The following is a 12,416-nucleotide window of genomic DNA, read 5'->3' on the forward strand; positions in this document are numbered from 1 at the left end:
TAACTAGATTAAAATACTGAGTAAAAGATAGGATTCTAAGTAATAAATATGCTATTTTTTTAGTATTATGAAAAAATAGTACAAGTCTGACAGTGTTGAGGAAAGACTGGTAGGATGCTTACATCATATACACAAAGCCCTGCGTTCAATCCTAAGCATTCATCCAAAAAATAAAAACAAAAAGGAAGAAATGGTGTGAAAACAGGCAAATACTGTAGTCACATCATCTGTTCCAAGTAGGCTGGCCACTTTCTAACAGGTACTTGGAAAAATGCAGAAATTGAAAGGGTACCACAGAAAATCAAAAGAAACAACACTTGAAATTTGTTAGTATCTTAAGTAGCGGTAGTAACTATAGTCCAGAAGCGAGCTTTGGATTCTCTAGGACCGAACTTAGAAACTGTTGTGAGCTACCATATATGTGCTGGGAATAGAATCCAGGTCCTTTGGAAAAGCAGTTAGTGCTCTTAATTACTGAACCATCTCTCCAGCCCTCTTATAGATTATTTTTTAACTCACACTATTTGAATTTTATGGACCTCGCAGCTAAGCCAACATAGATAGATTTGCTCATATTTGAGCTATTTCTGATAAAAAATTCTTTGCACATTATGTTGGGACAGGTTTTATAGACTTAAAGTAGGATAGCTAAAATCTAGATGAACAGATATTTCTTCTCTGATGAAATAAAGAACATAAGCAAAGACTTTGAAAAAGCCCATTCCATGCAGTTGTTCCTTGTATAAGGATTTCAGTCCATGGTTGTAGTTACCCATGATCTACTGTGGTCCAAAAGTATTACATGGAAAGTTCCAGAAAGAACCGTTCTGAGTAGCATACATCTCATGAAGTCTAGCTCAGTCTCACCCAGCATATCAATTATCCTTTTGTTCTATGTATCCATGCAGTATATGTCATCTACCTGTCAATAGGCTCTTGGTTTTTAGATTATCTAATGAAGTATCATAATACTTATAGTCAAATAACCTTATATTACTTAGTAATAGTAACCCCCCAAAGCAGAAATAGTTATGCTGGCAATTTGGATGTGATAAAGAAAAACTATAAAGTCCCTTTAAGGTTGGTTGGTTAGTTTGTTTGTTTAAAGAGTGCATATATAGGGCAAAATATAGAGAGTCCCATGGTACCTGTAATTTCAGGCATCCATTGGAGGTCTTGAGCATGAACCGTGGGTAAAGAAGAGACTACTATAGAATATATTTGGAAGCTGAAAAAAATTAATAATATGGTGGTTGTCTTGATGGGCATTTGGTAGATAACTGGGGACTGTATTATATGAAAAATTTGAAGACAAAAAAAAGGAATTTTGTTTCTATTCTTGAGTTTTTCAATATGAATTAAAGTAATATTTAAAAAGAATATTTTAGCAGAAACAAAATCCTTGCCATCACAAAATAAAAAGAAATAACCCCTCTGTTGAAATCAACTCAAAATGTTAATGCCTTTTTTTTTTTTTTTATGTATGTTCTTTCTTATTTTCTCATCTAACTCAGGTTTGGTAACAAAGAGGAATACATGGCATTCATGAACGACTTTTTAGAACATGAATGGGGTGGAATGAAGCGGTTCCTTTTGGAAATCTCTAATCCAGACACCATCTCAAACACCCCAGGCTTTGATGGGTACATTGATCTGGGCAGAGAGCTGTCAGTTTTGCATTCCTTACTGTGGGAAGTAGTTTCCCAGCTTGATAAGGTAAAGTAGGAGGGAGGAAAGTGGGAAATGGGAGATACAGAACCTTAGGGTCCAGATTGTAGAGATCATCTGTGATGATAACACACAGTCTTTCTGTGATTAAAGCAACGTTTCTTACTTTAGACACCTAAAAGTAAATGGCCATCATTAAGTAAGTAATGTACAACCAAAATTCCCGGAGAACATTAATATATGTTCAAATAATTATCTGAGCTAATGAAATATTTCTAAAAATTTATATATAGAGATAATTATGGACATTTATAGAAAAAAGTTTTCAGGTATGTATATACATATCTGAAACATATATATATGCTCTGCTAGTATGTATGTATATATGTATGTAGGTATATATGTATGTATATTATCTGAAAACTTGCCTAGAAATTATTGCCAAATACTGGAGTATGCATCTCTATCCATGTATAAGAAACTTTATCCAATATTTTCTAAGGACAAGATCTTTTTTAAAAGGACAGGTTTATAAAATATTGTTTATCATATTTAAGTTAACTTCACCATAGAGAAGTCGTTTTTCTCACAGTGTGTGTCAGTTGGATATAATTTTTAGCACTAAGAGTCATAGGATCTGAGAATACAGGTGTGTTTATCTACCACTCTGAATTAAGAATACAAAAGATCATTTACTTTCTAATGACAGATGAACTTTATCCAATTTTAATAACTAAGTATAAAGCATACCAATCATTTTCTTCATTTTGAGATTTTACAAAAAGGAAGAGATTCTATAGTAGAAAATAGCTGAGTGTACAATGTTACTATTCTGCGATAAGGATTTATTTGTTTCCTTAATTTTCCTCTTATCTATAATGTTATATCTAATAAAGAATGTATAGAAATAAACTTCTTAGTAAATTTCACTTTCTAGAAAATATATAAAACATATAAAAACCATATAAAACCATATATCAAGCTGGGCGTGGTGGTTCATGCCTTTAATCCCAGCACCCAGGAGGTAGAGGCAGGTAGATCACTGTGAGTTCGAGGCCAGCCAGACAGTTCGAAAGAAGTCCAGGACAACCAGGGCTACACAGAGAAACCCTGTCTTGAAAAAAAAAGAAAACATAAATCATTCCTTATCTCAAGAACTACTTCTTCACTTTAAGAAATGCTAGGTAGATACTAAGTTGAAGTTATGTGGAAAATACATTCTTATATGAATCTTACCTTAACATTGTTGAGGAAGTAAAAATGATCTTCAAATGACATTCATACCTACTCAACCAAGTAGGAGAGTCTGTTAATTGCCTGGAGTGTCTAGCTAAGTGTTCGAGCACCTGCCTGGCATGCATAGACCTTAGGTTTGAATGCCAGCAACAAATGCACACGATATGACGCAGTGATAAGAATACCTGCCCAGCATGAACAAGGACACACACACACATGTGCATGCACACACCTACTGATCTTTGAGAAGATAAAGAATGTCTAAAGGCAACCATGACTTTTAGCCTAAACTGCATAATGGTTGAGGGATTCCATAAGGATAAGAATGCCATAAGGAGTGCTAGGTCTAACACCCTTAGTCCCAGCACTTGGAGGTAGAGACAGGCGAATCTACCTGAGTTCATGGCCAGCCTGGTCTACAAAGTGAGTTTCAGAACAGCCAAGGTTACACAGATAAACCTTCTCAGAGAGAGAGAGAGAGAGAGAGAGAGAGAGAGAGAGAAAAGAAGAAGAAGAAGAAGGAGAAGAAGAGGAGGAGGAGGAGGAGAACTTCATGAGGAAAAAATGACTGAGATAGATAAAGCAGTTATTTTAAAAGTTGTTATTAATAGCTACATCAGTAAGATACAGTTATTTTATTAAATAGGTCTAGTTTATTCATTATCAGAGTATTTTTTTAACAATTTTTTCCTGCGTGAACACACTTCTACATTTTTAGTCTTTAGTCATGGGAACCAGAAGTTTATCTATACACATCTGAGAAGAGCGAAAGAGCACCTGATTTTACCGTTTTGATTTGGTTTGGTTTTTAACAAAAGACTCGGTTGACAGTGAGTCAAAGTTCCCAAGATTAACTGGGATAGAGGATTTTAATTAAGCTACCTGTATGTCCTGCAGTTCTCTGGGTCCCTGTGTGCAGCACCTTCCTGTATGTTGGCATGTATTGCTTTCCTCACATATCCTTTTTCTTTGAACATTTCATCACACCAGCCAATCATCTGACCCTGAAGTTTCTTTTGGTTAGAAGGTGTTCGGTTCTTCCCTCTCCCTCCCCATCTTGGTCTGGTAGCCACTCAGGACTTAGTGTGCTTTGCATGTATATTTTAGTCGGAATGGCAAAAGTTTGTTTGTTTTGAGCATGTCTTTTCATTTTTATTTGCATAATCCTAATTTCTATTTCCTTTCTTTCCTCAATGTCTACTGCACCTTGTTCCGCCTCCTCCATTCATCTCGACGCCATGGTTCCGCTGCTCCGTAACAATGCATTATGAACTTGCCACTCCCATATGCAATACCTACCCTCCCTCCAACCCACATCCTTCCACCAATGGCATCATTGTCCCCAAAACAATATGTTGTGGATGTCACAATGCTTATTGTCCAATTAGGGTGAAAATTCCTTCCTACAGGCAACTGTGGCAAAGTTGGGGCCTCTCCCTCGTGTTCTTGCTGATATTACCAAGTCTCTGACTAACCCTACGCCAATACAGCAGCAGCTGAGACGTTTCGCTGAACACAGCTCCAGTCCAAATGTCAGTGGAAGCCTCTCCTCTGGGCTGCAGAAAATATTTGAAGACCCCACTGACAGGTATGAAAGAGTGGATTTGAACACTGCTCCCCAAACAGATAATATTTAGATTTGGCAGAAACCTGCTCAACTTATTTTTTAAGTTTGTAACTTACAAGTTATGAGTAACTGAAGGAGTCATAAGGTAAATCCAGGTGTTTGTCACAATGCACAACAGCCAGTATTTTTTATTTCCTAGGATGATACTATAATATACTCTATTTTTGTACTATAAATATACATACAGATCTATCTGTCATATTTCATAGAAGATGAAGGGCTTTTATAAAATTCCTATTTTCATATGGACCAGTGGTTCCCAACCTTCCTAAAACTAAGACCCTTTAATCCAGTTCTTCATGTTGTGGTTTCCCCCCCCCCAACCATAAAGTTAACTCCATTGCCACTTCATAACTGTAATTTGCTACTGTTAGAAATAATAATATAAATATCTGATATGCCACTCCCAAAGGGATCACAACCCACAGGTTGGAACCGCTGTTCTAGACCCTCAGTTGAAATGATTTTATGTTTCTATGTCTAAGTCTGTTTGGACAGGTGGATAAAATGTTGAGCCTTAGACTTTTTGATCTGAATTGGCAAGACGCAAAGGTTTAGGCAGAACTAAATATGAATCTCAACATTTGGGAGAGTGTTCTAACTCAGTAAAAGCCGAAGACAGTGATGAATAGTATAATATTTTCTACCTTTGGGGAAAAACTAGCAATGCTAGATTTTATTCTAAGAATTGTAGTGATGAAATCTGAATTTCTATAGAAGTATAACTTCCACATTGGGCCTGTGAAACTTCAAAAGAGCTCCATATGCCCAACTGAATAACTATTTATTATATTGACTCTGCTTCAAGAGTAATTAAGGGGCCATTTTGTTTCCACAGTGATTTGCATAAACTAAAATCTCCAAGCCAGGACAACACAGACAGCTATTTCAGAGGGAAAACGCTACTGCTGGTTCAGCAAGCCTCCTCCCAGAGCATGACTTACTCTGAAAAGGATGAGAAGGAAAACAGCCTTCCTAACGGTCGGAGCATCTCCCTCATGGACCTCCAGGACACTCATGCTGCTCAGGTGGAGCATGCGTCTGTCATGCTTGATGTGCCTATGCGCCTTGCGGGGAGCCAGCTTTCTGTAACCCAGGTGGCCAGCATCAAACAACTTCGGGAAACCCAGAGCACTCCCCAGAGTGCACCTCAAGTGAGAAGACCCCTGCATCCGGCCTTGAACCAGCCAGGAAATCTCCAGCCCTTGTCATTCCAGAACCCTGTCTATCACCTCAATAACCCAGTTCCAACAATGCCAAAGGCCTCTGTAGATTCCAGTTTGGAGAACCTAAGCACTGCCAGTTCTAGAAGCCAAAGCAATAGTGAAGACTTCAAACTCAGTGGACCCAGCAATAGCAGCATGGAAGATTTCACCAAAAGAAGTTCACACAGTGAAGACTTCTCCCGGCGGCACACTGTGCCTGACAGACACATACCTCTTGCTCGGCCACGACAAAATAGTACTGGGCAGTCCCAAATCCGAAAAATGGACCAGGCTGGGTTAGGTGCCCGAGCCAAAGCTCCCCCATCCCTGCCACACAGTGCTTCCTTGCGTAGTACAGGGAGCATGTCAGTGGCATCTGCAGCCCTAGTGGCTGAACCTGTGCAAAATGGGAGCCGGTCCAGGCAGCAGTCCTCTTCCTCCAGAGAGAGCCCTGTTCCCAAAGTGAGAGCAATCCAGAGACAACAGACGCAGCAGGTAGGTTATGCTAGAAGGCTTTGGCCTCTGCTTGGATGGACAGCTGGGTTGACCCTTTATGTATAAACTTCAGAAACCAATTGATAACAAGATTTCCACTTAAGACTGTTTCTGTAACCTTTAAAAGAAGAAAAAAAGGAAATGGTTTAAGACGCTTCTGGCTAGTGAGCGCAGAAGGGCCTCAGCCGATAACAAACGCTCAGGAGGCTTTTCCTTTCCCATGAGGAACAGCCGCTTCTTCAAGGTGTGCTTAGAGTGCAGCTGTGGCATTGGGTGAATAATTACACAGTTAAATAGGAGATCTGTAGTCAAAATCGACTGTAGTTAGGGAATCTGAAAATCAATCCTTAAGTATTTTCCCTAAGCTTCCAGAGTAAAGCTTTGCGGTCTGAGCTTACGGTTTACTGTAACTGCTTTCCTCTCCATCCCCAACTCCCTGTGGAAACACCAAGTCCCACGTGCCTTTTCCTGGAAATGGCTAGAAAAATAAACAGCTGAACACCCAGAGAGGCAAGGGAAAGAAAGAGAAAATACAAAACACAGGTGGTTGATAAGTATTTGAAATAGGTGCACAGCTCTGACACTACCACATAAATGGACAAGTCCACCCAATGTCACCCCAATCCTGAGTCAGCATTTTGAGATTTTATTTATTTGTCCAAATGTCATCATTTCTTCCTTTGTGTATGACAGTTTGAATTATTAATGCATATTTTGCCCTTAGATATAAACTAATAACTTCAGAGGACTCTTTTTCTTCCACCCCACATCTATGTGTGTGTTTGTTTCATGTAAAAGTGTCTTTTCTTTTAAAAATTTTTGTATTTGTGGAATTTTTAATGTTATTTTTTATTTTTATTTATTTATTTATTTATTTTGCTTGTTTATTTTTGGAGGCAGGGTCTCACTGAGTAAACACCTGGCTGGCCTTCAACTCACAGAAATTAGCCTCTCTCTGCCTCCCTGGTGCTGAAAATACAGCCTTGCACTACTATACTTGCCTTGAATATTTATATTCTTTGAGAATTTGCATATAATGTGTTTTGCTCAAATCCAATCATATGCCTCCCCCTCCAGCTCCTCCCTTGCTCTCCAACACCACTTTCTATCCCAGTTTCATGTGCTCACTCTCTTTAAAAAAAATCTTTTTTTATAGAGTCCACTTCGGCTATCTATGTATGTGCATAGGTTCGGGACTACCTACTGGGCATGGGTAGTTTTTGAGGAAAAGCATCCCTAAAGTCAGCTTATTCCCCTCCCCGCGCAGCAGTCAGGTCCAGTGGCTTCTCAGCTAATTGTAGGACTTCGTGATCCCTTCCCCTGTCCATGTTGGGATTTTGGCTGGTTTGATCTTATTCATACACTCAAACCTGCTATGAGTTATAGTGTGGTGGTTCTGTCATGCCCAGCAAATAATGGACATTAGTGTCACAAAACAGCTCTATTAGTTCCATCCTTTCTACCCCTTGAAGGGAGGAGGTGTGGGCTGCAGATGTCCTATTCAGAGCTGAGCACTCCCAAGTCTTTACTCTCTACCCAATGACCAGCTGTGCTTCTCCGTACTAATCATCACTGCAGAAAACAGCTTCTCTCAGTAGGGTTGAGATGCACTAATCCAGTGGTGTAAAGGAAACTTAGGGGCTTCCGTTTCATACTGTGTTCATGTAGCAGAATTATATTAGGTTGTCCCCTAAGACCTATCACCTAACCAGTGATGGGGTTTTGACCCAGTTAATAGTACCAAGCATGAGCTCTGCCTGTGGAGCATGCTTTAAGTTCAGTCAGAGTTTAGAGTCTCCTTAGACATACATACCTTGCCAGACCAGGTGTTCACAGGGTTCACAGCCGAGAAGGCCACTGATTATTATTCTCCCCCAGTAGCATGCATAGAACCTTCCTGTACTCCGAAAGCTAGTTCCTATGAAGGGATGAAGCTTCCAGGTCAGTATCAGCTTGATTGTCCTGTAACTCAAGTGTGTGGTGTCCTCAGCAATAAATTATCTTTCAAGTTCTGGAGGGAAACCAAGAGCAGTGTCAATGCCTCTGATGTTGTGCTGGGGTCTGTGGGATCCTACTGACCAACACTTCAAATACAGGAACCAGACTTGCCCCTGGCCCTTTTATTAGCAAACATTCCCCTGAGAGCTAAGGGCAGCCAGAGGATGAGATAGAAGTAGAAAGGTTCTCAGTGATAAGGACACTGGTTAGGTTCAGCCCTAAAAGAAAGGGAAAGTTAAAATTTACTTCTCTGGGCAGGCAGTACTCTTGCTATTTCCCACCCAGCTGCCCCTTATAGTTATTAAATAAACTTTTCTTTCAAAAACATGCTTTAATTTTTTTCTCTTTTTACTCCTGCCTATCCATTTTCCTTTCCTCTGTCATGGAGTTCTATCATGTCATATCTGTGCTTTTAATTCTTGTGCATTTGCCTAAAACCAGTTGCTATTGGCGACATTTTTTCTATAGAAAAATAAAACACCTGTCATACAAGGACAAACCGTATGCTTCCACAAGTGGATATAATAGTGCCTAGATAGACAGGCGGTAGGAGGTGTGTATCATCTCCAGGAACATTTGCATTTCAGTTTTTCTATCACCCTAGTGATGAATTAGGGAATGGCTATCCTGGCATAAACTGGAGCACGGCAACAGTGTTATGGCCTAATACAGATGTAAAACATTCTTCTTCATTTATACCCTGCTGGTAATCATAGCCACTATCACAGAAGTTGAAACCTAGTGTTCTGGTTGCTCAAGTCCATGAATTTTCTACACTGGCTTTTTCTACCCAATAAGTAAATGGGTTTTGGGGTTTGTTGTTGTTGTTGTTGTTGTTGTTTTGGTTTTTTTAGCTTGTTGTTACTCTTTTCTTCTTTTTATTTCTTGTGTTTTTCATCTCACAAGGCCTCTGAACTTCTGTATAATCAGCACATTTTAAAGGCAGATTCTTCTACATATTTTAATTGCAAATTATGTTAGGGAATTTCTTTTTCCTTTCTCCCAACCTAGAGGATTTCTTTGTGGAGATTTCTTTGTAGGCAGCTATAATTTTCAGTGGCTTTGTCCATGCAAATTCCGTTTGTGTCTTAGCACAAAGGAGAGGCCTTTGTTGGCAGTGTAACTGGCTTCATTCTGCTCAAATATTGAGTAGGAAGGAAATAAAATCCTAGTGAAATACTTTACTAAGAAACAGTGCTTTTCAGGAGATTCTGAATACTTTGACCTTTTTGATCCTCTGTCTAGATTGCTTTTTCCCCCCTCTCCCATTTCTTCTCTTTTATGCTTTTTACATATCGTGTTTCTTGTATAAATAATAGACTTTATTTATTTTAAATTTATGAGTTGTTTTGACTTAGTATGTCAGAAATTTGAATTTGAAGAGGCCTTTTAAATAGGCATGTGACAAGCCCTCCAGTATTATGCTGTAATTTTCACACTTGGATTTGTTGAGACTTCTAGCCAAACTCTTCAAGAATTCTCAGAGTTCACTTACTTTGGTGTTGATACCAGACTGGTTATTCTTATATGAGAACTTATTTTAGACTATGAAGAAACTGAAACCAACAAGTGTTGTTTGTATATATAGTAAACACTGGCAAGGAGCTGGGAGCTGGCCCAGCAGAACCAGGCTGTGACTAACGGTAGTACCGGTGAAACTGTTGTCAGGAGCTTTTGCCCTAGAGCATTTTTCCCCCAGGGGAAACCTACACAGCATCAACTCACAGATGATAGAAGATCCTCTTTTCCTGTCATTTCACCCTTCATTTTCTTCATGACCTCTTAAAAGTCAAGTAAATATAATTTTTTTCCTGTGGCTAAGCAAGATGAAATCTGAACCACTTATCAGCCTCTTTCCTCCATTTCCTTGACTGTGAATTTAGAGATAATAAGTTTTTATATATATTCAGCTTATTAAAAGGAGATGGGAAGATTGTTAGTGAAAAGCCTTTGATGCTCTTCCAAAGAACTAAGGGAAGAACAATGTCCTCTTAGCAATGCATTATTTCAAATCAGTGAATTCTAAAGAGATCTCAGTGTTCATATACACAATTTTATTGAGCATCTCTTGTGTGTTGAATTAGTCACTGTTGTTCAGAAAAATTGTCTGATGTGGTGTTATTAGTTTGGTGATGTAATTGAAAAGACCAGCACATGTGAGACCAAAAATCTAAACAGGTAACAGGGCTGGAAAGATAAATCCATGGTTAGGAACACTTACTGCTGCTCCTGCAGAGGACCCAGACTGGATTCTCAGCACCTGTGTGGCAGCTCACAACACCTATAACTCCAATTCCTGGGAATTCAGTTCTCTCCTCGCCCTCTTTTTTTTTTTTTTTTTTCCTCCTGAGAGCTTGTATAGGCACACAGACTTAAAAAGGCAAACATACATACACATTAAGTAAATAAATATTTTTAAGTGAAAAACTATAAAAGACAATTTCTATTTTCATGTAATGCACATATTCTAATAGTTTGACCCAAATTTTCCTTTATTTTCTTCTACTCCAGTACAGTCACTACTTATAATTTACTCAATATTATTTTCTACTCATGATTTTTTTTTTTTTTGAGACAGGTTTTCTCTTTGTAGCCTTCCTAAACTCACTTCCTAGACCAGGCTAGCCTTGAATTCACAGTGATCCGCTTGCCTCTGCCTCTGCCTCCCTGAATGCTGGGATTACTCATAAGATTTACTTATTTATTATATACACAGTGTTTTGCCTGCACGTACACCAGAAGAGGGCACTACATGTCATTATAGATGGTTATGATCCACCATGTGGTTGCTGGGAATTGAACTCAGGACCTTTGGAAAAGCAACCAGTGCTCTTAACCTCTGAGCCATCTCTCCAGCTCTCCATAAAGCCATTCTTACTGATTCAAGTTATCCTTCAAACCTTTAGGACACCCTATATTAGTCCTGTGTGTACTTATAAAGCCTCTTACAACCCATCTCTGCAGACAGGTTCTTCATCACACCGTCTGACCATCACAGTCATCAAAAGTCCTCTTTTATTTATAGTTTAAATGAGTTCTAGTCTATAGAGTGTTATAAAGTTTCTTAAAGCACATAGCTAGGCATAGGAAAAAAATTCTCTTTGATTATGAAATTTTGAGTTATTCCTCAAAAATATAAATCCATTTTAATTATAAAAAGCTAGCACAAACATACAAATTTTTCACACACACACACAAACATACACCTTCCTCTCTTCATCTTCCCTCATCCTAATACACACATATAGAACATGTATGCATTTTCTTCCCGTCTCTAGCAACCTAGCAATTAACACTCTTAAGTTGCCAAAAAACATTTACCAATCCTCAAATCTCCCTGTGAGATGATCAGGTAGGTAAAGGCAATGGTAACAGTGGCAACATCTCTATTCAGTAGATGAGGAAAATAGAATTTAAGAGATTGTTTTAACTACTTAGTGGCAGAATTATTTCTCAAGACTAGAATATTTTTAACACAGTATATATGTGTGTGTGTGTGTGTGTGTGTGTGTGTGTGTGTGTGTGTGTGTGTATGAGAAAGGAGCATTTATCTTGCTAACCTAACTAGATAGAAACATGCTTTAGAGGCTTAGACTATTAGAGGAATTTATAATTTAATCTTAACAAACTTTATTTGTTCTTAATAAACTTTCTTATGTAGCACTGAGGACAGAGTTTAATAGTAGAACACTTGCCTAGAGCATATGCAGAGCCCTAAGTTCCATATCTAGCACAGCTAAGTAAACAAACAAACAAAACTAACAAAGTTTCTTCCCTAAAACACAGACTCTTGAATGGTCCTAACACACCAGGAAGTCAGTGTTCTACAAGAGTCATAAATATCACCACTTTTCTGTCTCTAAATGGTTACTGTAAAAGCTCAGTATTGACATTCTGTGTACATCCGTGAGCTTGCTTAGCATCAGTCAGTTCTTTAGTCCGTGACGATCTGGTTCAACAGACGTCCCATCATCTGAACACTAAACTTGTCCTTTCTTCTCTTCTGTCATCTTAACTTCAGTAGATTAACTTCATAGCTGACATTTTTTTTGCTAAGCAAATTATCAATGTTAAGGCTTTCTTTATAAGAACAAAAGAATAGTTCTCGGAAGTTATGTATGTGAATTCAGAATGTTTTGTCCTTATACAAATTCATATTCTCTGGCTCTAGCATTAATGGACTATTA

At 38.5% G+C, this 12,416-nt stretch overlaps 1 protein-coding gene across 9 annotated transcripts in view; it reads left to right on the forward strand.

Moving 5' to 3' along the window:
* Positions 1 to 12,416, forward strand: part of RASAL2 (RAS protein activator like 2) — a 261,261-nt gene that overhangs the window by 236,623 nt on the left and 12,222 nt on the right. For 7 of the 9 annotated variants that reach the window (XM_084789182.1, XM_084789183.1, XM_084789189.1 and 4 more), the window contains 3 exons: positions 1,515 to 1,716; positions 4,293 to 4,492; positions 5,370 to 6,231. In XM_084789182.1, the coding sequence (XP_084645308.1) occupies positions 1,515 to 1,716; positions 4,293 to 4,492; positions 5,370 to 6,231 (1,264 nt within the window). The remainder of the gene's footprint in view (positions 1 to 1,514; positions 1,717 to 4,292; positions 4,493 to 5,369; positions 6,232 to 12,416) is intronic. The other 2 variants (XM_084789184.1, XM_084789185.1) reach the window with 1 other exon arrangement.

This window comes from Acomys minous (genome assembly GCF_964271855.1).
Source record: "Acomys minous genome assembly, chromosome: 1".
Taxonomy (NCBI): Eukaryota; Metazoa; Chordata; class Mammalia; order Rodentia; family Muridae; genus Acomys; species Acomys minous.